Source organism: Chiloscyllium plagiosum, chromosome 15 (genome assembly GCF_004010195.1).
Source record: "Chiloscyllium plagiosum isolate BGI_BamShark_2017 chromosome 15, ASM401019v2, whole genome shotgun sequence".
In the NCBI taxonomy this organism is placed as follows: domain Eukaryota; kingdom Metazoa; phylum Chordata; class Chondrichthyes; order Orectolobiformes; family Hemiscylliidae; genus Chiloscyllium; species Chiloscyllium plagiosum.
Window position 1 is genome coordinate 14,747,311 of NC_057724.1, and position 26,184 is coordinate 14,773,494.

At 47.9% G+C, this 26,184-nt stretch overlaps 1 protein-coding gene and 1 long non-coding RNA gene across 6 annotated transcripts in view; one reads left to right on the forward strand and one right to left on the reverse strand.

The window, feature by feature from the left end:
* LOC122557124 overlaps positions 1–20,531 on the reverse strand; it is a 79,482-nt gene extending 58,951 nt beyond the window's left edge. The window contains exons 1-2 of the long non-coding RNA XR_006313748.1: positions 20,451–20,531; positions 6,137–6,182 (exon numbers count right to left, since the gene is read on the reverse strand). This is a non-coding gene — a long non-coding RNA (uncharacterized LOC122557124). The remainder of the gene's footprint in view (positions 1–6,136; positions 6,183–20,450) is intronic.
* Positions 20,532–20,552: 21 nt separating this feature from the next.
* LOC122557122 (fibronectin type-III domain-containing protein 3A-like) overlaps positions 20,553–26,184 on the forward strand; it is a 150,808-nt gene continuing 145,176 nt past the window's right edge. For 2 of the 5 annotated variants that reach the window (XM_043704456.1, XM_043704459.1), the window contains exon 1: positions 20,588–20,716. Coding sequence is in view for 1 of the 5 variants with exons in the window: in XM_043704458.1 (XP_043560393.1) it covers positions 20,669–20,716 (48 nt within the window). In the remaining 4 variants the exon portion in view is untranslated. Of the gene's footprint in view, positions 20,717–20,952; positions 21,330–26,184 lie in introns of those variants that run through there. The other 3 variants (XM_043704458.1, XM_043704460.1, XM_043704457.1) reach the window with 3 other exon arrangements.

Here is a 26,184-nt window from a genome sequence, read left to right on the forward strand (position 1 = left end):
CCAAATTGATTGTTGTCATTATACTGCATGTGTCGAGGTAATAGTAAGTGGATAAAGTATTGACATTATAGTACATACAGGTTTAAAGTCCCGTGGGGCTAGAGTCCCCATAAAAGCAACAAGGTACGTACGGATTTAAAGTCCCATGGGGTTAGAGTCCCCATAAAAGCAACAAAGTTTGATACGTACAGATTTAAAGTCCCGTGGGGTTACAGTCCCCATAAAAGCAACAAAGTTTGATTCCTACAGGTTTAAAGTCCCGTGGGGTTAGAGTCCTCATAAAAGCAACAAGGTACGTACAGGTTTAAAGTCCTTTGGGGTTAGAGTCCCCATAAAAGCAACAAAGTTTGATTCCTACAGATTTAAAGTCCCGTGGGGTTAGAGTCCTCATAAAAGCAACAAGGCACATAAGTGTGAGGAGGTTTAAAGTCCATTGAGCAGGATCTCATAAAAGCAACGCTCACGAATTTTGGTTTAAGACTGATGTGTTGTAAGTTTTAAAAATTATATTGGGGAATGTACGGAGGGTGGCAGAAAAGCCAGTAGTGTCTTGAAGACAGAGACGGTGGTGTCTCAGTGAGAGAGAGTCCGCAGTGGAAACCTAACGGTGACAACAAAACTGCTGATAAATCTCGCTGAAAGGGTCAGTTGCTCGGGTGTCCTCCATACAAACTGACTGACCACTGGATTTGTCTCTGATTGGGTTGGTTGCTCGGTTATATTATATCCAAACCAACTGACTACTGGACGGGAGGATTAAAAACAAAAATACATAAAATGGAAGGGGAATTTGATAAAGAGTGTGAAGAATACAGAGGATGTTCTTCCGACTTAATGTTGCCCGTAAAACAGCAGTGGGGTAAAGCCAGAAGTCAGTTAGTCAGTGGGCTCGCAAAGAACAAACAAAAAACAATGATGGAGAAATATGACAAGATTTGGGAAGAATTACAAAAACAGGGCAAAGTCCCTAAAGATGAGGAGAGGAAGAAATTGTCACCATTTTTAGGAAAAGCAGAAGAGAGAGCTAAACTAGAAGTAGAAGAGCATATGAAGGGAAAGAAAGGGTCAATATTAGTTAGAAGAAAGTGGACAAAAGAAGGCGGGGAGAAAGAGGAGAGGAGGATTCATCTGCACAACATGACGTTAGCCTGTATGGCGGTAGAAACATTACAAAAGAGAGTAGGTGGTACCTCTAAAACAAAACTGGCAAAGGAGACAGAAAAGGCAGGACCATCTGCGCCATTATATCCTAAATTGCCTGGGGTACAATCACCGCCTGGGGTACAATCATATCCTGTAACACAAATGCCACTCATGTATGTTCAAGAAGGGGTGTTAGATGTGCAAGAAGTAGGAACAAGAGAGTACAACGTAGCAAAAGAGAGACTGGCGGAAGCAGTAGAAGAAAGCATCAGAAAAGTAGACAAACTAACACTAGAAGCTGAACAGACAGTTAAGGAAGCGGAGGAGGCAAGCAGGGTGATAATGACGCACAGTAGAAACAAAGAACAGCCAAAACAGAGGAGATATTCATCAGTGCAAGAGCCAGATGCTCACTCGACACCGTATAGTGCTGAGAGTGAAAAGAGGGGAAGATTACATGACTCAGGTCAGTTATTGGATGATGGGTTTTTAGACAGAAGAAGGAGAGATTTGAGGGAAGAACGAGATAGAGAGAAATTGGATGGGGAGGAGTCTAAAAATAGTACAGACATTGAGGATGAAGAATCCCTGACAGAGGACGACCCACACACCCACCCAGTCACTTTGAAAGGCTCACTCACAATGCATACTGAACATGGCCCTCCACCGAAGCCCTACCTGAACCAAGTTACAACCTGTGTCACAGAGACACATTACGGCAACCCATACAGTATCAGCACCACCAAATGCCATTAATTTACAGAGGCTCTTATATGGGGGATGTTTATCAGCCTTTCACATTTACTGACATGAACAGCATCCTGGATAAAATGCCCCCACTAATGGGGGGAGTTGGGCCCTGGATGACTAAATTTTGCCAATATACACTAGGGCACAAGTTAGCTATGGGTGATTGGAGAGCATTGTTGGGCAAGCAATTGAGTATGTGGGAAATACAGCAGATTGAAGCGTCTGCGGGGACCACCTTACTATCTGATTCGGAACAGTTTGTGCAGCATGCCACCTGTGTGGGAAGGGCAATGAGGGATAGATTCCCGATTCCACCGGGAGTGATGCACTCACTCACCTTCACAATGAAGGAGGGTGAGGATATGTCTGCCTTTTTGGCTAGGTGTAAGGGCATGTGGACAGATACTGCAGGGAGCCATCCAGGGTCGGGTCAGTTACAGACCACATTATTTAGGAATGCCGTTATGGCAGGGATGACTAAGGAAGTAAAAGAGGCAATGGAGAGTAATCCCGACATCCCACGTTGTTCTACAGAACAGTGGGAAAAACACTTTACGCACCACATGAAGCATTACAGGACAAAACAGGATGAAGATAAACAGAGCAACGAGTCAGCTCAAGTGCAGTTGCTGAAGTTACAGCTCGATGAGGCTAGAAGGAAGGCTAATGATACAAAGAAGGCCTCCCAAAAGACGACTAATCAGATGGTTCAGCGGCCGTCACCACAAAACAACCTGCCGAGTCTAGACCCAACACCTGATTGGATGCCACACTACCCCCACTATGGGGGCAGGCCTATAGGTGTACCGGGAGGAATGCGTGGTAGAGGAAGGAGCCGCGGAGGACTCAGAGGTTAGCCACTCAACACCTGTTTTGAATGTGGCCAACCCGGGCATTGGAGAAGGGATTGTCCCATGTTGTGGGGACCCCAGGGAGGCCAGGGATCGATCCGAGGACAGTATGTCCGCTCAAATCAGCCTCCTTTTCAACAGGCTGCTCAGCCTTACCAAGCCCCAAATGCAGCTGCAGCCCCGGTGCAAGGACAGTACCCCCAGACTATGCCGAAAGGGCAGGGGTACGAATATTGACGGGGCCCGAGAACCCAGGGGCATGTGGGGTTGGCAGACCCCTACATGCAATTGAGGGTAATGGACAAGAATCTGTCTTTTTTGGTTGACACGGGTGCAGGATTTTCTACCATCACTTGTGATATACCTCGGTCAAACATGTCATCCTCCAGCGTCCAGTTAGTAGGGTTCTCGGGTAAACCAGAAAATCTGCTTTTGATATCGCCACTGATCACATCAGTGGCCGGACGGACCTTTCGTCACTGGTATATTTCATCACCTGCATGCCCTGTGAATCTGATGGGACGTGACTTGCTGGTGCGATGCGGGGCCTCGGTTCTGTGCGGACCAGACGGACTGGTAGTGACCCTTCCGAATGGCTACTCTGTCAACTGTTCTATGACAATGATTCACTCTGGATCCCAAATGATGCTATCACCGGACACATCACCAGTGGCAGAAGGACAGTGGGTAGATATATACTGGGGACTCCTCGAACCCGAAAACAGGCAGAACAACGGCATACAGTCTTTATACAACCAATGGCGACCCTGGGTTCAGATGCTGTATCCCTATGCTCTTCCTGCAGATCCCCTCCATGATACCCTATATTATGATAGAGATGATAATGAAATCTATCAGCATGCATTCTATCAGCACCTAGAAGGGACTCAAGCTGGAACATAGGCAGATTGAACGGTTTCATGGTAGGGAGAAAACAGACCATCCACAGGCTGCAGTGATGCTTGATACTCTACCAGATACCTTGTGGTCAGCAGGTTCAACGGACGTTGGTTACTGCAAACACGTCACACCAATCATATTCAATTTAATAGACCACACTCCGATTTGGCAGAGACAATACTCACACAAACCAGAGGCTGAAGCCGGCATTGCCGACACAATTGAAGGATTGTTAGCAGCAGGGGGGGTAGAACCCTTCCAGTCAGCCTGGAACACTCCTATCTTACCTGTAGAGATGCAGAATACAGGCAGATATAGGATGGCGCATGATCTTCGACGGATTAATAGTGTCGTTTCTACTCCAACAGTTCCAGTTCCAAACCCCTACACTGCAATGTCTGTGCTGACCCCTGACCACAAGTGGTTCCTCGTGCATTGATCTGGCCAACGCGTTCTTCTGTTTGCCCCTAGCTGATCATTTGAGGGACATTTTTTCGTTCACCTACAAAGGCCAACAACTACGTTATACATGGGTCCCTCAAGGGTGCATTTTGTCGCCTGGGGTGTTTAATCAGGTACTGAAACAGCAGCTGAAGGATCTGACGCTCCCAAAGGGGGTGGTATTGATCCAGTATGTGGATGACATTCTTTTGGCGGCACCCGGCCATGTTTCTTGCCTGGCAGTCACAAAGTTGTTGCTGCTTCACCTGTATAGCGTCGGTTTCAAAGTTTCACGGGCTAAATTGCAATGCTGCAGACAAACGGTGTCTTTTCTGGGTAGAGTTATTTCAGCTAAGGGTACAGCTGTGTCTCCGTTCCATAGATCCTCCATTCTGCATCATACCAAACCAATCACTCTTAAAGGAGAAAGTGAGGTCTGCAGATGCTGGAGATCAGAGCTGAAATGTTCTGATCTCCACTGTTAAAGACATGCTCTCACTTCTTGGGTTGGCAGGATACAGCAGACAATTTATTCCATCATATGGGGGGAGCTCACTTTCCCTCTAAGGGCCATGGTAAATGAGCAAGGCATGAGAAATTTATCGACCCATTTGCAGTGGACCACGGAGGCAGACAAAAGTTTCATATCTCTTAAACAGGCCTTAACGCGGGCTGCTGATTTAGCGGTCCCGGATTACAAAGATATTTTCCTCGATATTTCTGAAACATTACACACAATAAATGGTGTTCTTTTTCAGTAAAAAGGGGGAGGCAGGCAGGTGCTGATGTATGTAAGTGTTACCCTTGACCCAATAGAGGACAGACACCCGCCATGTATAAGACATGCAGCAGGGGTAGCAAAAATTCTCCAAAAGGTAGCACATATAGTCATGGGCCATTCACTAACAGTACTGACGACACATAGTATAGTGGCCTATGTGAACTCAACAGCCTTTACAATGACGTCACTGCGGCAAACCAGGTTAGAGAAAATCCTGAATGCACCACACATAATTTTTACACATGAAGGAATTAACATGGCTGACAACCTGGGAGAAGGAGAGCCACACATGTGTGAGGAAAGGGTACAGAGAGATGCCAAAGTTAGGGCAGATTTACAGGCAATTCCACTAGTAGACCCAGAAGAAGTGTTGTTCACAGATGGTTGCTGTTAGAGACATCCAACTGCAGGACTTAAAGCAGCATATGCAGTGGTGCAACAGACAAGTGAGGGATTTGAGGAAGTGTTGACAGGGAAAGTGACAGGCAAAGAATCAGCCCAGTTGGCTGAATTACAGGCAATGATAGCTGCGTTAGAATGGTCAGAGGGAAAAAGAGTAAATATCTACACCAACTCTGCATATGTGGCAGGGGCTATACAGGTAGAACTCAGTCAATGGATCAGGGCAGGATTCTTAACAGCAGCAAAAACCCCAATTAAACATGAAAAAGATATGAAAAGATTAGCGGAGGCCCTAATGAAACCTGCCGAAGTGGCGGTGGTCAAGTGTAGAGGACATGATAAAGCAGATACAGTAGTAGCGAAGGGTAATCAGGAAGCAGACTCAGCAGTTAAGAAAGCAGCAGGGTATACAGCACAGTATATAATGATGCAAACAGAGAGAACAGTGTATGACCTGCTGCCTGCTTGCGATGCAAATGTGTTATAAAAGAGCAGCAGAAAGCCCTCTCCTCATGAACTGACAGTATGGAGACAGAGAGAGAGGGGCCACAGAGTCAGAAGGGATTTGGAGGTCACTGGACGGTAGACCAGTCCTACCCCCAGGTTTGATAGCTTCCATGCTCCAGGAAGCTCATGGGTTGACACATTGTGGAAAACACAGATGCAGAGGTATCTGACACATTGGTGGCATCCGTTCTTGCCAGCAATGATTGAAAATTACATCAGAGAATGTAGAACGTGTACAGAATATAATGTGAGAGCAACAATGAAACCACACGAGGGAAAATTCCCCCTCCCAAGAATGCCAAGTCAGGAAATAGTGATTGACTACACTGACATGATAGAGAGAGTAAACGGATACCGGTACCTTTTGGTAGCAGTGGATGCATACACTGGTTGGCCAGAAGCGATACCTGCAAAAAAGGAAGACGCAAAAACAGTGATCAAATTCTTGATAAACCAATACATTCCAACGCATGGGTTTCCAAAGAAAGTCAGGTCAGATAATGGCACACATTTTAAGAACAAAAACCTGCAAGAATTCGAAGCAGCTTTAGGACTGAAACATGCGTTTGGAACAGTGTACCATCCTCAGTCACAGGGAAAAGTGGAAAGAATGAATCAGTCCATAGAAGGAAAAATAGGAAAAGTGTGTGCACAAACAAAGTTAAGCTGGGTGGATGCCCTACCTTTAGCTTTAATGTCCATTAGAAGCTCAGTATACTCTATCACAGGGTTCACCCCGTATGAGCTGACAACAGGGCAGCAGTTCCCGGGACCAGGAGCTGGAATACAGATGTTAGAAGGAGGAGGAGCCCCTCTAAGGTACAAACCTTACTATGACCAACTAATAGCTCTGGTGTCAGCTTTCTCCAAACAGGTTGGATCGGAAAAGGGGAACCTACAGAGCCAGGTGCCATCTACCACAGACTGGGTCATGTTGAAGGTGATCAAACGGAAGTGGTCGGAGCCAAGGTGGACAGGACCTTACAAGGTGGTGGAGAGGACATCTCATGCGGTCAGACTACAGGGGAAAGGAGAAAGCTGGTACCATTGGAGCCAGTGTGCAGCTACGGAACCGCCAACGAGAACTCTAGAACAACTAAGAACAGAAAAAGAGTAGAAGGGTCTTAAACTTTTAACCTTTGCAGGAAGAGGGTTCTGGAAAAAGGGGGAGAGGTTCTCAAGATCTCCAAGGAAAGGTTTTTTGGAGAGAACAAGTGAGGACAGGACCAGAATACAAGAAGAATTTGTTTAAAACATACAGGAAAGTTGTGTAAATGATATAATGTCTATCTCTGTAAGCAGCCCACATTACCCTAGGCTGTGGAGGTTGTGAGTTTTTGCTATTATTGTATGCATAAGTGTTATGCCGCTGTTAATAGGGGTATTAACCACGAGGGACAAACACACAGGCGAGGGAGGAAGTCCCAGGGACAAAAGATCAATAGAACAAGAGGCGGATAAATGTTTATGGGAGACGGGGAGCCAGGTACACATCAGACATGATAGAAACCATGGTACAACATATCAGTTTGACTTATGTGAAGTAATTGATTGTGGCCAAGATACAGGGAGCTGGAGGGAGTATGATGTATATCTTTGCTTCTATGCCATTCACTATGACCCATGCCCATCGTGGAATAATGTATTAACATGGACTGGGGTACGATGGACCCCCAAGAAGTCGTCACCCTCGGATAATAGATGGAACATTCAAGACCATCTGAGCCTAACAAAGGTGCAACTCGATCATTCCTCAGAGCTAAAAAATCCACTCTTGTTAACCCTGACAAGATTCGATATTAACCCTGGTCCCAAAGAGGTACAGATTTACTGTGAGAGTGATAACAGAAGCTTTTATTTTGTAATAGGTGTAGATCAATCTGGAGTGGATAACATGGGATTAGTGAAGGTAACCTTAGTGGACCCTCCTACGAGCCAGCCACAAACTGAGAGTACAAGTATGGTGGTAGAACCAAGTTCAGGGGTTGTGGTAATAGACTACAACAACCTCACAAGAAGGGACATTATTAAATTAGCCACCGGGTATGGGGATAAGAACCTATGGCTGGACTGGATGACAGCGACCACAACCTCAATGAATATGAGTAATTGCGTCGCGTGTTCCTCGGCCAGGCCAACCCTACTTACTACCCCAGCCCCATTGTTCCCTAATATAGACCCAATAGGATTTCACTGCATGATGGCTCTCACCATGCAGGCGGACCCTTCAAATTGTACCACCTTAGGTGCTATTTTTCCACCTGTAAAGAATTCCACGTTACCTCCAGTGTTTACCCCAAGGGCTAACAATTACACTTGTTTCGCTCGAAGGTCTACTATAATCTTGGAAGACATGCCCGCTGACTGGTGTCAGGATACGATTAATGTAACCGGCTGGCAGAATGCTAGCATGATGGTTTGGGCCAGAGATGATCTTTTTTGATACTGTGGAGATAGAACACTGCATATTAGTCTACCTCCAGATTGGTCTGGAACCTATGCAATGGTCAGGTTAGGGGTAGAGCTGAAAATGTGTTGCTGAAAAAGTGCAGCAGGTCAGGCAGCATCCAGGGAACAGGAGGACTGCAGATGCTGGAGATCAGAGCTGAAAATGTGTTGCTGGAAAAGCGCAGCAGGTCAGGCAGCATCCAAGGAACAGGAGAATCGACGTTGGCTTATGCCCGAAACGTCGATTGTCCTGTTCCTTGGATGCTGCCTGACCTGCTGCGCTTTTCCAGCAACACATTTTCAGCTCAGGTTAGGGGTACTCTTATTCCTCTTAGGAGAACGACAGCAGGGAATAAATCCGTATACATGAACATGCAGGGATTTGTTTGATGTCACATCTGGCTCAACCACTTACATAGATGCAATAGGTGTTCCCCGTGGTGTACCTGATGAATATAAATTGGCAGACCAGATAGCAGCAGGGTTTGAGAATCTCCCAATTATCGGGGTTCTATTCCCAGTCACGCCGAATAAAAACGTCGACCGAATTAATTATGTACATTACAATGTACTCAGGCTAGCCAATGGAACTAGAGATGCGGTGGTGGGACTCTCTGAACAATTGGCAGCGACTTCATTGATGACTGTGCAAAATAGAATGGCCTTAGATATGTTGTTAGCAGAAAAGGGGGGAGTGTGCTCTATGTTCGGAGATCAATGTTGTCCGTTCATCCCCAACAATACGGCACCTGATGGCTCGGTAACCAGAGCCCTGGAAGGACTAAGAACCTTGTCTGAAGAAATGCATGAACATTCCGGTATTGACAACCCTCTAGGAGGCATTTTCGACTCATGGTTTGGGAAATGGAAAGGATTAATTGTGTCTGTGTTTATGTCCCTCGTTGGTATGATGACTGCGTTAGTGTTGTGTGGATATTGTTGTATCCCCTGCATTAGATCTTTGTTGAATAGGGTAATCATTACAGCAATTGAAGGGAAGGCTCCCCCGCCCGACCAGATGTCACAAATGGAGACGGAAACCATGGCTCTGGCAGGAAGGGAAGACTATGCATCGGAGAGCGAATGTGATGTATAGAACTGGTTGGTTGGTCTCATTTTTATGAGACCAAAAGGGGGACTTGTAAATATATGACTTACTTGGAAATATATGGCTGGCTGAGAGTGCAAATATACTCGGCATTCGGAAGCCTTTGGTGATGCTGTGGTACGCGCGCAGGAGGAGGTCACGTGATGCTCTGTTTCGAGCGCCGGAGGAGTGCGAGGAGGTCACGTGGTGCTCTGTTTCGCGGGCAAAAGGTGGTCACGTGGGGTCGGACATCCGGGAACGCGAGGAGGCAGAGAATGGAGTCGGATCAACAGCCAATCAGAAGACAATCCCACCTCAGTGATTGCATGACGTTTTTTATTGTATAAAAGACTGGGTCAGGGACAGGAAGAGGTCTTACTTTGCGAACTGACACACTTTGTAGTTTGTCAGGGACAGAAAGGTCTAGACCCAGAGCTCTGTATACTTTGTCCACTTACTGCTAATATAAACTAAGAGTGTGAGACCGAATATCTTCTCCTATTGCTTCATTTAAAGAACACGCAGGACTGGGCGCTCACATAGAAGAAAGTAAGCTGGTAGATTGAGCCAAAGTCCTACAAAAGTTAGCCACCAGGATACACGAACACCAGCTAGCCACAAAAAGACACGACCCTCTCTCCCTAGTAGCCCTACACACGCATGAAAAAAACCACCATTTCGACTGGGACAACACATCTATCCTGGAGGTAAAAACAATGACTGCAGATGCTGGAAACCAGATTCTGGATTAGTGGTGCTGGAAGAGCACAGCAGTTCAGGCAGCATCCAAGGAGCTTCGAAATCGACGTTTCGGGCAAAAGCCCTTCATCAGGAATAAAGGCAGAGAGCCTGAAGTGTGGAGAGATAAGCTAGAGGAGGATGGGGGTGGGGAGAAAGTAGCATAGAGTACAATGGGTGAGTGGGGGAGGGGATGAAGGTGATAGGTCAGGGAGGAGAGGGTGGAGTGGATAGGTGGAAAAGGAGATAGGCAGGTAGGACAAGTCCGGACAAGTCATGGGGACAGTGCTGAGCTGGAAGTTTGGAACTAGAGTGAGGTGGGGAAAGGGGAAATGAGGAAACTGTTGAAGCAAAGACATGCCAGAGAATTCCGAGAGGCCTGGCACTCCAACCACAATACCATAAACAAACACATAGATCTAGATGCCATCATCTATCAACCCCTCAAAAAACAAACAGGAAATGACATCATCACAAACCCCAGGAACCCCATCCAGGACAAACATATAAATAGAAAGCCGGAGACAACAGCTTCGATTCACTTGGAGGTCGCCACTGATGATGTTACCTAGCCAGGTAATTAAAAGTCTGGATATCAAACCGACAGCTCAGCAAGGTTACACCCGAAACGGCTGCAAATCTTAACTCACTGAATAGATCATTGGTCATCTCTTTTATTCTTACTTCTCCCCAATTTCAACTCATTCTTCTTCATGAAATATTCTGGGATATTTCATTTTCCAAACACACACTCAAAATGTCATATCAGTGGTTTTCTTTTGAAGTTTAAATTAGTCCAAAGAGTAAGGAAGGAGAAATATCAGTTCACTGTTAGTTATTACTGAAATAAGTTCACTTGTTTCCCCTTTTCCCAGAACTTAACAGCAAATTAAGAAAACATAATGCTGGAACTTTGAACTAAGTTACCAAGAGGATAAAGAATTGGTGATCGTAAATTCAGGTTATCAATTAAATACACTGAATATTTAAATTCTTCTTCTAGGATCAAAGAGTTGCCAGCTTTAGCTCTGGATTCAATGGCTGAAATTGAGGAACTTACATTTCAGTAGTTGGTCAGAACATAACTGTTTCAGAACGCCTTAGCAGTGAAACCATTGGGCAGTAATGGTGTCATCACTGTAATATACAGGTTACTGTTATTTTACATTCATTCCACAGTGTGATACCATGTGCTCCGATTCAAATATAAATAATTGTACGTAAATTGTGATCAAAACAGGACAAACTAGATAGAAACCTGCAGGAAGCATAATTTCCGCGAAATTAATTCATCGTAGTTCAAGAACGTTTTACCAACGACAGACAGAAAGATGCAAGAAGGTGGATTAATGTAATTACATCACAGACAACAGGCATTCTAATCATTTGACAGTCAGTCAGTCAGTTATGTGCTTTGAAACCAGGGTTAGCTGATTTTCTGATCAACGGTGGTTTTAGTTATATTTTCTATGAGAGATACAAAGCTAGAGGTCACAAATTAAACCAGCTGATTTGGAGCTATGTGGTTGTTACAGTGATAAGCCGAAGCAAAAAGCTGCGAGAAGCAATTTCAGCACGCTGACTCTCTCCAGCAGCAGCAATGTGCACACTGACCCTCTCCAGTAGCAGCAGCAGCACACTGACCGTCTCCAGTAGCAGCACACTGACCCTCTCCAGGAGCAGCAGAATGTACATTGACCCTCTCCAGCAGCAGCAATATGCACACAGACCTCTCCAGCAGCAGCAATATGCACAGTGACCCTCTCCAGCAGCAGCAGCAGCAGCATGCACACTGACCCTCTTCAGCAGCAGCAATATGCACACTGACCCTCTCCAGCAGCAGCAGCAATATGCACACTGACCCTCTCCAGCAACAGCAATATGCACACTGACCTTCTCCAACAGCAGCAATATGCACACTGACACTCTCCAGCAGCAGCAATATGCACACTGGCCCTCTCCAGCAGCAGCAGCAGCTTGCACACTGACCCTCTCCAGCAGCAGCTTGCACACTTACCTTCTCCAACAGCAGCAATATGCACACTGACCCTCTCCAGCAGCAGCAGTAGCAATATGCACACTGACTTTCCCAAGCAGCAGCAATATGCACACTGACCCTTTCCAGCAGCAGCAATATGCACACTGACCCTCTCCAGCAGCAGCAATATGCACAATGACCCTCTCCAGCAGCAGCAATATGCCCACTGACCCTATCCAGCAGCAGCAATATGCATAGTGACACTCTCCAGCAACAGCAATATGCACACTGACCCTCTCTAACAGCACCAATATGCACACTGACCCTCTCCAACAGCAGCAATATGCACACTGACCCTCTCCAGCAACAGCAATATGCACACTGACCCTCTCCAGCAGCAGCAATATGCCCACTGACCCTCTCCAACAGCAGCAATATGCACACTGACCCTATCCAGCAGCAGCAATATGCACACTGACCCTCTCTAACAGCAGCAATATGCACACTGACCCTCTCTAACAGCAGCAATATGCACACTGACCCTCTCCAACATCAGCAATATGCACACTGACCCTCTCCACTAGCAGCAATATGCAGACAGACCCTCTCCAGCAGCAGCAAGATGCACAGTGACCCTCTCCAGCAGCAGCAGCAGTACGCACACTGACCCTCTCCAGCAACAGCAATATGTACACTGATACTCTCCAGCAGCAGCGTATTAACACTCTCCAGCCGCAGAAGTATGCACACTGACCATCTCTAGCAGCAGCAATATACACACTGACCTTCTCCAACAGCAGCAATATGCACACTGACACTCCCCAGCAGCAGCAGCAGCAATATGCACACTGACACTCTCCAGCAGCAGCAATATGCACACTGACCCTCCCCAGCAACAGCAGCAGCTTGCACACTGACCTTCTCAAGCAGCAGCTTGCACACTGACCTTCTCCAACAGCAGCAGTATGCACACTGACCCTCTCCAACAGCAGCAATATGCAAACTGACCCTCTCCAGCAGCAGCAATATGCCCACTAACCCTCTCCAGCAGCAGCAATATGCACACTGACACTCTCCAGCAGCAGCAGTATGCACACTGACCCACTCCAGCAGCAGCAATATGCACACTGACCAGCTCCAACAGCAGCAATATGTACACTGACCATCTCCAGCAGCAGCAAAATGCACAATGACCCTCTCCAGCAGGAGCAGTGTGCACACTGACACATTCCAGCAGCAGCAGTATGCACAATGACCCTCTCAAGCAGCAGTAAGCACACTGACCCTCTCCAGCAGCAGCAATATGCACACTAACCTCTCCAACAGCAGCAATATGCAAACTGACAATGTCCAGCAGCAGCGAGATGCACACTGACCCTCTCCAGCAGCAGCAGCAGACTGACCCACTCCAGCAGCAGCAATATGTACACTGACCCTCTCCAGCAGCAGCAATATGCCCACTGACCCTCTCCAGCAGCAGCAATATGCATACAGACCCTCTACAACAGCAGCGGTAGGCACACTGACCCTCTCTAGCAGCAGCAGCAGTATGCACACTGACCCTCTCCAGCAGCAGCAATATGCACACTGACCCTCTCCAGCAGCAGCAATATGCACAGTGACCCTCTCCAGCAGCAGCAGTATGCACATTGACCCTCTCCAGCAGCAGCAGTAAGAACACTGACCCTCTCCAGCAGCGGCAATATGCACACTGACCCTCTCCAGCAGCAGTAGTATGCACACTGACCCTCTCCAGCAGCAGCAATATGCACACTGACCCTCTCCAACAGCAGCAATATGCACAATGACCCTCTCCAGCAGCAGCAATATGCACACTGACCATCTCCAGCAGCAGCAGCACACTGGCCCTCTCCAGCAGGAGCATGCACACCAACCCTCTTCAAGAGCAGCAGCAGTAAGCACACTGACCCTCTCCAGCAGCAGCAATATGCACAGTGACCCTCTCCAGCAGCAGCAGTGTGCACACTGACGCTCTCCAGCAGGAGCAGTATGTACACTGACCCTCTCCAGCAGTAGCAATATGCACACTGACCCTCTCCAGCAGCAGCAGCAGTATGCACACTGACACTCTCCAGCAACAGCAATATGCACACTGACCCTCTCCAGCAACAGCAATATGCACACTGACCCTCTCCAGCAACAGCAAAATGCGCACTGACCCTCTCCAGCAGTAGCAATATGCACACTGACCCTCTCCAGCAGCAGCAATATGCACACTGACCCTCGCCAGTAGCAGCAATATGCACACTGACCCTCTCCAGCAGCAGCAATATGCACACTGACCCTCTCCAGCAGCAGTAGTATGCACACTGACCCTCTCCAGCAGCAGCAGTATGTACACTGACCCTCTCCAGCAGCAGCAGTATGCACACTGACCCTCTCCAGCAGCAGCAATATGCACACTGACCATCTCCAGCATCAGCAGCACACTGACCCTCTCCAGCAGCACGGACAATAATCCTCTCCAGCAGCAGTATGCACACTTACCCTCTTCAGCAGCTGTAATATGTACACTGACCATCTCAAGCAGCAGCAGCACACTGATCCTCTCCAGCAGATGTATGCACACTGACCCTCTCCAGCAGCAGCACACTGACGCTCTCCAGCAGCAGCACACTGACGCTCTCCAGCAGCAGCAGTATGCACACTGACGCTCTCCAGCAGCAGCACACTGACGCTCTCCAGCAGCAGTAGTATGCACACTGACCCTCTCCAGCAGCAGCAGCAGTATGTACACTGACCCTCTCCAGCAGCAGCAATATGCACACTGACCCTCTCCAGCAGCAGCAATATGCACACTGACCATCTCCAGCATCAGCAGCACACTGACCCTCTCCAGCAGCACGTACAATAATCCTCTCCAGCAGCAGTATGCACACTTACCCTCTTCAGCAGCTGTAATATGTACACTGACCCCAGCAGCAGCAATATGCACACTGACCCTCTCCAGCAGCAGCAATATGCACACTGACCATCTCAAGCAGCAGCAGCACACTGATACTCTCCAGCAGGTGTATGCACACTAACCCTCTTCAGTAGCAGCAGCAGTAAGCACACTGACCCTCTCCAGCAGCAGCTGTATGTACACTGACCATCCCCAGATTCAGCAGTATGCACACTGACCCTCTCCTGCAGGAGCAGTATGCACACTGACCCTCTCCAGCAGCAGCACACTGACGCTCTCCAGCAGCAGCAGTATGCACACTGACCCTCTTCAGCAGCAGCAGTATGCACACTGACCCTCTTCAGCAGCAGCAGTATGCACACTGACCCTCTCCAGCAGCAGCAGCAGTATGCACACTGACCCTCTCCAGCAGCAGCAATATGCACACTGACCCTCTCCAGCAGCAGTAGTATGCACACTGACCCTCTCCAGCAGCAGCAGTGTGTACACTGACCCTCTCCAGCAGCAGCAGTATGCACACTGACCCTCTCCAGCAGCAGCAATGTGCACACTGACCATCTCCAGCAGCAGCAATGTGCACACTGACCCTCTCCAGCAGCAGCAGCAGCACACTGACCCTCTCCAGCAGCAACAATATGTACACTGACCCTCTCCAGCAGCAGCAGCACACTGTCCCTCTCCAGCAGGAGCATGCACACTAACCCTCTTCAGTAGCAGCAGCAGTAAGCACACTGACCCTCTCCAGCAGCAGCAGTATGTACACTGACCCTCTCTAGCAGCAGCAGAGTGCACAATGACCCTCTCCAGCAGCAGCAATATGTACACTGACCCTCTCCAGCAGCAGCAATATGCACACTGACCCTCTCCAGCAGCAGCAATATGCACAATGACCCTCTCCAGCAGCAGCAATATGCACACTGACCCTCTCCAGCAGTAGCAATATGCACACTGACCCTCTCCAGCAGTAGCAATATGCACATTGACCCTCTCCAGCAGCAGCAATATGTACACTAACCTTCTCCAGCAGCAGCAAACTAACCCTCTCTAGCAGCAGCAAAATGCACACTGACCCTCTCCAGCAGCAGCAGTGTGCACACTGACCCTCTCCAGCAGCAGCAATATGCACACTGACGATCCCCAGAAGCAGCAGCACACTGGCCCTCTCCAGCAGAAGCATGCAAACTAACCCTCTTCTGTAGCAGCAGCAGTATGCACACTGACCCTCTCCAGCAGCAGCAGTATGTACACTGACCCTTTCCAGCAGCAGCAACATGTACACTGACCCTTTCCAGCAGCAGCAATATGCACACTGACCCTCTCCAGCAGCAGCAATATGCACACTGACCCTCTCCAGCAGCAGCAATATGCACAATGACACTCTCCAGCAGCAGCAATATGCACACTGACCCTCTCCAGCAGTAGCAATATGCACACTGACCCTCTCCAGCAGCAGCAATATGCACACTGACCATCTCCAGCATCAGCAGCACACTGACCCTCTCCAGCAGGAGCATGTACACTGACCCTCTCCAGCAGCACGTCCAGTAATCCTCTCCAGCAGCAGTATGCACACTTACCCTCTTCAGCAGCTGTAATATGTACACTGACCATCTCAAGCAGCAGCAACATGTACACTGACCCTTTCCAGCAGCAGCAATATGCACACTGACCCTCTCCAGCAGTAGCAATATGCACACTGACCCTCTCCAGCAGCAGCAATATGCACAATGACACTCTACAGCAGCAGCAATATGCACACTGACCCTCTCCAGCAGTAGCAATATGCACACTGACCCTCTCCAGCAGCAGCAATATGCACACTGACCATCTCCAGCATCAGCAGCACACTGACCCTCTCCATCAGGAGCATGTACACTGACCCTCTCCAGCAGCACGTACAGTAATCCTCTCCAGCAGCAGTATGCACACTAACCCTCTTCAGCAGCTGTAATATGTACACTGACCATCTCAAGCAGCAGCAGCAGCACACTGATCCTCTCCAGCAGGTGTATGCACACTAACCCTCTTCAGAAGCAGCAGCAGTAAGCACACTGACCCTCTCCAGCAGCAGCTGTATGTACACTGACCATCCCCAGATACAGCAGTATGCACACTGACCCGCTCCTGCAGCAGCAGTATGCACACTGACCCTCTCCAGCAGCAGCACACTGACCCTCTCCAGCAGCAGCAGTATGCACACTGACCCTCTCCAGCAGCAGCAATATGCACACTGACCCTCTCCAGCAGCAGCAGTATGCACACTGACCCTCTTCAGCAGCAGCAGTATGCACACTGACCCTCTCCAGCTGCAGCAGCAGCAGTATGCACACTGATCCTCTCCAGCAGCAGCAATATGCACACTGACCCTCTCCAGCAGCAGCACACTGACGCTCTCCAGCAGCAGCAGTATGCACACTGACCCTCTCCAGCTGCAGCAACAGCAATATGCACACTGACTCTCCCCAGCAGCAGCAGTATGCTCACTGACCCACTCCAGCAGCAGCAATATGCACACTGACCATCTCCAACAGCAGCAATATGCACAATGACCCTCTCCAACAGCAGCATTATGCACACCGACCCTCTCCAGCAGCAGCAGTATGCACACTGACCCACTCCAGCAGCAGCAGTGTCCACACTGACACTCTCCACCAGCAGCAGTGTGCACACTGACACTCTCCAGCAGCAGCAGTGTGCACACTGACACTCTCCAGCAGCAGCAGTATGCACAATGACCCTCTCCAGCAGCAGTAAGCACACTGACCCTCTTCAGCAGCAGCAATATGCACACTGACCCTCTCCAGCAGCAGCAGCACACTGACCCACTCCAGCAGCAGCAATATGTACATTGACCCACTCCAGCAGCGGCAGCACACTGTCCCTCTCCAGCAGGAGCATGCACACTAACCCTCTTCAGTAGCAGCAGCAGTAAGCACACTGACCCTCTCCAGCAGCAGCAGTACGTACACTGACCCTCTCTAGCAGCAGCAGTGTGCACACTGACCCTCTCCAGCAGAAGCAATATGTACACTGACCCTCTCCAGCAGCAGCAATATGCACACTGAACCTCTCCAGCAGCAGCAATATGCACAATGACCCACTCCAGCAGCAGCAATATGCACACTGACCCTCTCCAGCAGCAGCAATATGCACACTGACCCTCTCCAGCAGCAATATGCACACTCACCCTCTCCAACAGCAGCAATATGCACACTGACCCGCTCCAGTAGCAGCAATATGCACACTGACCCTCTCCACCAGCAGCAATATGCACACTGACCCACTCCAGCAGCAGCAGTATGCACACTGACCCACTCCAGCAGCAGCAGTGTGCACACTGACCCACTCCAGCAGCAGTAATCACACTGACCCTCTCCAGCAGCAGCAATATGCACACTGACCCTCTCCAACAGCAGCAATACGCAAACTGACATGTCCAGCAGCAGCAATATGCACACTGACCCTCTCCTGCAGCAGCAGCACACTGACCCACTCCAGCAGCAGCAATATGCACACTGACCCACTCCAGCAGCAGCAGTATGCACAGTGAACCTCTCCAGCAGCAGCAGTATGCACATTGACCCTCTCCAGCAGCAGCAGTATGCACACTGACCCTCTCCAGCAGCAGCAATATGCACACTGACCCACTCCAGCAGCAGCAATATGCACACTGACACTCTCCAACAGCAGCAGTATGCACACTGACTCTCTCCAGCAGCAGCAATATGTGCACTGACCATCTCCAGCAGCAGCAATATGTACACTGACCATCTCCAGCAGCAGCAATATGCACAATGACCCTCTCCAGCAGCAGCGATATGCACACTAATCCTCTCCAGCAGCAGCAATATGCACACTGACACTCTCCAGCAGCAGCAATATGCACACTAATCCTCTCCAGCAGCAGAAATATGCACACTGACACTCTCCAGCAACAGCAATATGCACACTGACCCTCTCCAGCAGCAGCAATATGCACACTGACCCTCTCCAGCAGCAGCACCACACTGATACCCACTCCAGCAGCAGCAATATGTACACTGACCATCGCCAGCAGCAGCAATATGCACAATGACTCTCTCCAGCAGCGGCAGTATGCACACTGACCCTCTCCAGCAGCAGCTATAAGCACACTGACCCTCTCCAGCAGCAGCAATATGCAAACTGACCCTCTCCAGCAGCAGCAATATGTCCACTGACCCTCTCCAGCAGCAGCAGTATGCCCAGTGACCCTCTCCAGCAGCAGCAATATGCACACTGACCCTCTCTAGCAGCAGCAAAAATATGCACACTGACCCTCTCCAGCAGCAGCAATATGCACACTGACCCTCTCCAGCAGCAGCAGTACACACAATGACACTCTCCAGCAGCAGCGTACTAACCTTCTCCAGCAGCAGCAGTGTGCACACTGACCCTCTCTCGCAGCAGCAGCAGTATGCACACTAACCCTCCCCAGCAGCAGCAATATGCACACTGACCCTCTCCAGCAGCAGCAGTATGCACATTGACCCTCTCCAGCAGCAGCAATATGCACACTGACCCTCTCCAGCAGCAGCAATATGCACACTAACCCTCTCCAGCAGCAGCAATATGCACACTAACCCTCTCCAGCAGCAGCAATATGCACACTAACCCTCTCCAGCAGCAGCAATATGCACACTAACCCTCTCCAGCAGCAGCAATATGCACACTAACCCTCTCCAGCAGCAGCAATATGCACACTAACCCTCTCCAGCAGCAGCAATATGCACACTAACCCTCTCCAGCAGCAGCAATATGCACACTAACCCTCTCCAGCAGCAGCAATATGCACACTAACCCTCTCCAGCAGCAGCAATATGCACACTAACCCTCTCCAGCAGCAGCAATATGCACACTAACCCTCTCCAGCAGCAGCAATATGCACACTAACCCTCTCCAGCAGCAGCAATATGCACACTAACCCTCTCCAGCAGCAGCAATATGCACACTAACCCTCTCCAGCAGCAGCAATATGCACACTAACCCTCTCCAGCAGCAGCAATATGCACACTAACCCTCTCCAGCAGCAGCACCACACTGATACCCACTCCAGCAGCAGCAATATGTACACTGACCATCGCCAGCAGCAGCAATATGCACAATGACTCTCTCCAGCAGCGGCAGTATGCACACTGACCCTCTCCAGCAGCAGCTATATACCAATTGACCCTCTCCAGCAGCAGCAGCAGCTATATGCCCATTGACCCTCTCCAGCAGCAGCAGCAGCTATATGCCCATTGACCCTCTCCAGCAGCAGCTATATACCAATTGACCCTCTCCAGCAGCAGCTATATGCCCATTGACCCTCTCCAGCAGCAGCAGCAGCTATATGCCCACTAACCCTCTCCAGCAGCAGCTATATACCAATTGACCCTCTCCAGCAGCAGCTATATACCAATTGACCCTCTCCAGCAGCAGCAGCAGCTATATGCCCATTGACCCTCTCCAGCAGCAGCAGCAATAATATGCCCACTAACCCTCTCGCGCTGCCCCGGGCAGCCAACGAAGGGGGCATGGCCTGTGCGGGTGCCGCAGCGGCGCGCATGCGTCCCCCACATTCCAAGATGGCGCCGGTGGTACGGGGGTTGCCGAGCGCTGACGTCTTGGGCAGTGAGTGAAGGGTTGCTGCTGGTGGGGGAGTGGGAGGAGGGAAAGGAGAGACAGGCAGAGCGAGCGAACGAAAAAAGGACAGCGGATGAAGCTGTGGAGGCCCTGCAGGACTGGCTTCAGTAACTTCGGCGGGGTAAGTTGGCTGTGAAAGCCGGGTTGCTGTGCATTGCCAGATCTGTGGAAGTTTGTGTGGAGCTGGTGGCCCCTATTCCCCACCTCCCCTCCCTCCCATTCAGCAGCATTACTTAACAACGTCGGACTGCAAATGCCACGTATACTTAAACTGTCCCAGTGCCATTCAGGGCATGGGGTGGGGGTGTGTGAGTGAAATCGCCTTCACCTCCCTCCCTCCTTCCCTCTCACTCTCAGCTCCACCTCCCCCTCCCAGATCCACCTCCCCCTCCCAGATCCAGTTTACCTGCAGCAGTGGACAGGCACCAGCTCGCTGTTCGCAGCACTGTATTGACTTTTATTTATTGACGTTATCCTGAACTATTTTACCCCCCCCCCTCCCTTTCCACCTTTTATTGAGGCTGTGGTTGCAGTGCGTGCTAACCGAACGCCTCGGCAACTTGTGCCCAACAACTTGCCTTTTAAAAACTCTCAGTCGGCATTCTGGCTATTATTTTCATTTGTAATTTTTAATCTAGCTTCCTCGTTGAATGAATGTTGCCCCCTCCCTTCTCCTGCTCTGTAAACAGGCCTTGTTTATTGTACTTTTCGTTCCTGATGTGGCCGTTATTATAGTAAGTGCTTTTTTTTCCCTGCGCAAAGGAAAGCTTTTAAATGTATTTTTAGAGTTGAGATCATGCAAAATCTTGGGTAAAGAAAACTGATTTGAATACAGTAAAAAGCGGCTGGCTTATGTCCTGTGTTGTTTTGTATACGTCACCAAGAAAAATGTTCTGGCTCTCTAAAGGGAAGTTTTAAACTGTTTTGAAAGATCTGAAGTATGTATGGTAATTAAAGGTTGTAGAGCTCTCTTTAGAAGAAAAACATTTTCAATAGCCAGAGCTAAAGTCTGAACCAATTAGTGTGAAGCATATTGCCAATTGAGAGAACCTGTTTTGATTCTTCACCAGTAAAAGGCTATTTTAATTTTTCACAGTTCTGTATGTGGACTTAAAGTTTCATATTCTGTGTGATCTGTTTTATCTTTTGTATGGGTTGCCAAAAATTATGATCAATATTGATACCAAACCCCATTCTTTCTAGTTTAGCTTTGCCAATCGGATTCAGGGAAGACAGCAGTGCTTAACTGCTGTTATTTGAACCAAATATATTTAAAAGCAGTGGTATCTTAATTTGGCTTATCATTTTCTCTAATGGTTTAAACAGACTTTGTTGAGATAGCACAGTGGTTTAAGTGGACTCCTTCTGTGCTGTTTCTTTCGGGCACACAGGCTGCCTGCAAGCTAATTCTATACTTCTAGAAATTTAGGTGTAAATCCAGGCACAAGCTAATGTTAATTATGCGTAGGTGTTAGAAACTGTTCCAAGTTGGTGTATTTTGCAGTACCGTCAGAGCCTCATTTATTCAAAAATATTTTGGAATTGGCAATGCAAAACAAATTTTCTAGATTTTTAAAAATAATTGGCTATTTATTTTCCTTCAGGCAATACCCTGTAATTAAATCCCCTGCCCTGGTTATTTCAAGCATATGCTGTCTTTATCTATGGATTCAATTTTATATTTCAAGCAGCTGCTTTAAGATTTCAACTGTGGATTGTGTCAAATATTTAAATCTTCTTACTATATAGTAATCATATAACGTCACCTTTAACTGTCCTGAGGCATCTCTCAGATATGCAAGGTAGGTCCTGTGCTGAGAAAGGAGAGATTCTGAGGGTGACTGAAATCTTGCTCAAAGTAATGTATTTGAAGAAGTATTTTGAAAGAGCGGAGGAAGAGTTATTGAAGTTCTCGAACAATGGCATTGACTCCTTGATTTGATGCATTAGTCGGCTTTCAGCTCCTCTCCTGTGTAGCTGTTCCCCAGGTGCCTTCCCAGACACTAGTTAAGCAATTTAATTAGAAGGAGCTTTCCTGCCAAGCTCAGTCATTCTTTTCCTGGCATCCATGTCCTATGCGCACTTTATAGTGAGTTCTAGTACAGTGAGGTTGCAATCCTGGCTGATTTTCCCCTTTTTCCAAACTAATTGTAAAGAACCACTAAGCTGGTTTAGTGGGAACTCAGCACTCTTTGGAAAAGATATCTGGGAATTTTTAAAGGTGTTTGATTCATCTATCATGGGTTTGACTGAGAAAGTTACTGCTCTCACCTGGGGCATTAAATGTCTTAAATGTTAATTTTTCTTTGATCTCACCATGGTAACGCTCACTAGCGCAAATAATGGAAGCAATCCACACTGGGAGTGAGATTTGTTAAACACGCATCAGTGGAAACGTGGTGGAGGCAGGTTCAATTGAAGAATTCAAGACGCGATGAGTAACTATTTGGCTATGAATGGTGTGGAGGGATATGGGGAAAAGGCAGGAGATTGACACTAGATAATATAATGAGTGCAGGCATAATGGGCCAAATGGTCTACTGCACCTTTGTGATTCTGTGATCAGCCCTACCAACAGATTCTTCCAAACACTGGTGGGCTGCTGCACAAAAATGTAGTGTGCCCCACATGGAGTCATAGAATCATACAGCACAGAAACAGACTGTTTGGTCCATGTCATCCATGCAGAGCAGATATCCTAAACTGATCTAATCTCATTTGCCTGTGTTTAGCCCATCTCCCTCTGAACCCTTCCTATTCATGTACATGTCCAAACGTTTTTGTAATTGTACCAGCCTCCGTCACTTTCTCGGGCAGCTTGTTCCATATATGCACCACCTGTCTGAAAAATTGCCCCTCAGGTCCCTTTGAAATCTTTCCCCACTCACCTTAAACCTATGCCCTCTAGTTTTGGACTCCCTTACCCTTGGAAAAAGACCGTGGCTATTCATCTTATCTATACCCCTAACGATTTTATGAACCTCTATAAGGTCACCCCTCAGTCTCCGACACTCCAGGGGAAAAACATTCCATCCTGTCCATCTTTTTGTTAGAATTCAAACTGTCCAGTCCTGGCAACATCCTTGTAAATTTTTTTCTTTAGCCTTTTCTGTTTAGCAACATCTTCCTATAGCAGAGTGGCCAGAATTGTAAGCAGTATTGTAAAGGTGGCCTCACCAGTATCTCTGCAACATGATCTCCAAACTGTAGTACTCAATGCTGTGACCAATAAAGGAATTATGAACCTGCACTCCTTGGTCCCTCTGTTCAACAGCACTCCTCAAGGCCTTACCATGAACTGTATGAGTCATGACTTGGATTCCCTTACCAAAATGCGACACCTCACATTTATCGAAAGTTAAACTCCATCTGCCACTTCTCAGCCCATTGGCCCATCTGATCAAGATTTCATTGTACTGTTAGGTGATGTTCTTCATAATTCACAATACCACCAATTTTGGTGTCATCTGCAAACTTACTAACCATACCTCCTACATTCTCATCCAAATTGATATAATTGATGAGCAACAGTGGACCTAGGGCCAACCTTTGCAGCACACCGCTGGTTACAGGTCTCCAGTCTGAACAACAACCCACTACCACCACTCCTGTCTTCTACCATCAAGCTGATTTTGTATCCATTGGCTTTTTCTCCCTGGATCCCATATGATCTAACATTATTAACAAATCTATCATGTGGGACCTTATCGAGCACCTTGTTAATAACTAAGTGGGAAACATCTACTGTTCTGCCTTCATCTATCACCTTGGTAATTTGATGACTTATGTATTTAATGAATGTGACCTGAACAAGTATGTTCAATATACTACAAGCCTGGGTGCCTATGAATAATCAGAGTTGAATAAGTAGCTTGGTGTCTAGGCAGATTGTGATGACTTTATGCATATACCACCTATACCTTAATGGCTGTCGTTGTCCACCACTAGATTGTAACCTGTAAGGTTTAATGTACACTGCCATCCCTATTTTAATTCAGATGTGTGCTGATAAAGCTGATTTTGCTGAACTTGCACTATAACTATGTGACCAACTACACACGTAGTATTTCAGGCTACCTTAGTTATTGTTGGGTCTGATCCTGAAATCTTGTGCAGTCTATTTAGTTTGTGCTGTAGATTTTGAATACCAGTTTCAATATTCATAGACTCATAGAATTCCTGCAGTGTGGAAACAGGCCATTTGGCCGAACAAGTCCACACTGACCCTCCAAAGAGTAACCCATTCCTCTACTTTATTACTCTTCATTTAACCCTAACTAATGCATTTAACCTACATATCCCTGAACACTATGGGCAATTTAGCGTAGCCAATTTACCTAACCTGCACATCTTTGGATTTTGATTATATTAGATTAGACTAGATTCCCTACAGTGTGGAAACAGGCCCTTCGGCCCAACCAGTCCACACCGACCCTCCGAAGAGTAACCCACCCAGACCCAATTCCCTCTGACTGATGCATCGAACACGATGGGCAATTTAGCATGGCCAATTCACCTGGCCTGCACATCTTTGGACTGTAGGAGGAAACCGGAGCATCCGGAGGAAACCCACGCAGACACGGGGAGAATGTGCAAACTCCGCACAGACAGTCACCCAAGACTGGAATCAAACCCAGGTCCCTGGTGCTGTGAGGTAACAGTGCTAACCACTGAGCCATAGTGGCATACTAATCTATGCAGATGATTGTTTCTGTTGTCTTATCAGTATTCCTTTTGACTCTTGACACAAACACTGTCTCACTGCAAACTCATTATTTTACTATCTTAGGCTCTGTTTTTGTTTTGTGCTGACTAGATGCCCTTTCATTTGTTGCATGTCTTTTAGCAATTGATTAGTGCCTGGGTTATGCTTATATCCCCTTTGTGACTCATCTGTCCATAACCACATTGATTTCCTCTTACTTGGGATCTTTTTGATAAACCCAGGTCTGGTCTTTGCAGAGGTTATGTGGAACATAAAACATTACAGTGCAGTAAAGGACCTTTGGCCTTCAATGTTGCATTGACCTGTGAAACCAATCTGAAGCCCATTCAACCTATGCTATTCCATTCCTGTCCATATGCTTATCCAGTGACCATTTAAGTGCCCTTAAAGTTGGAAAGTCTACTGTTGTGGCAGGCAGTAAAAGGTGAGAGATGATTCATTTTGGAAGGAGTAACAGGAATGCAGTGTACTGGGCTAATGGTAAGAATCTTGATAGTCATACAGATGTACAGCATGCAACCCGTCCATGCCGACCAGATATTCCAACCCAATCTAGTCCCACCTGCCAGCACCCTGCTCATATCCCTCCAAACCCTTCCTATTCGTATACCCATCCAAATGCCTTTTAAATGTTCCAATTGTACCAGCCTCCCATCACTTCCCCTGGCAGCTCATTCCATACACGTACCACCCTCTGTGTGAAAAAAGTTGCCCCTTAGGTCTCTCTTTATATCTTTCCCCTCTCACCCTAAACCTATGCCCTCCAGTTCTGGACTCCCTGACCCCAGGGAAAAGACTTTGTCTATTTATCCTATCCATGTCCCTCATAATTTTGTAAACCTCTATAAGGTCACCCCTCAGCC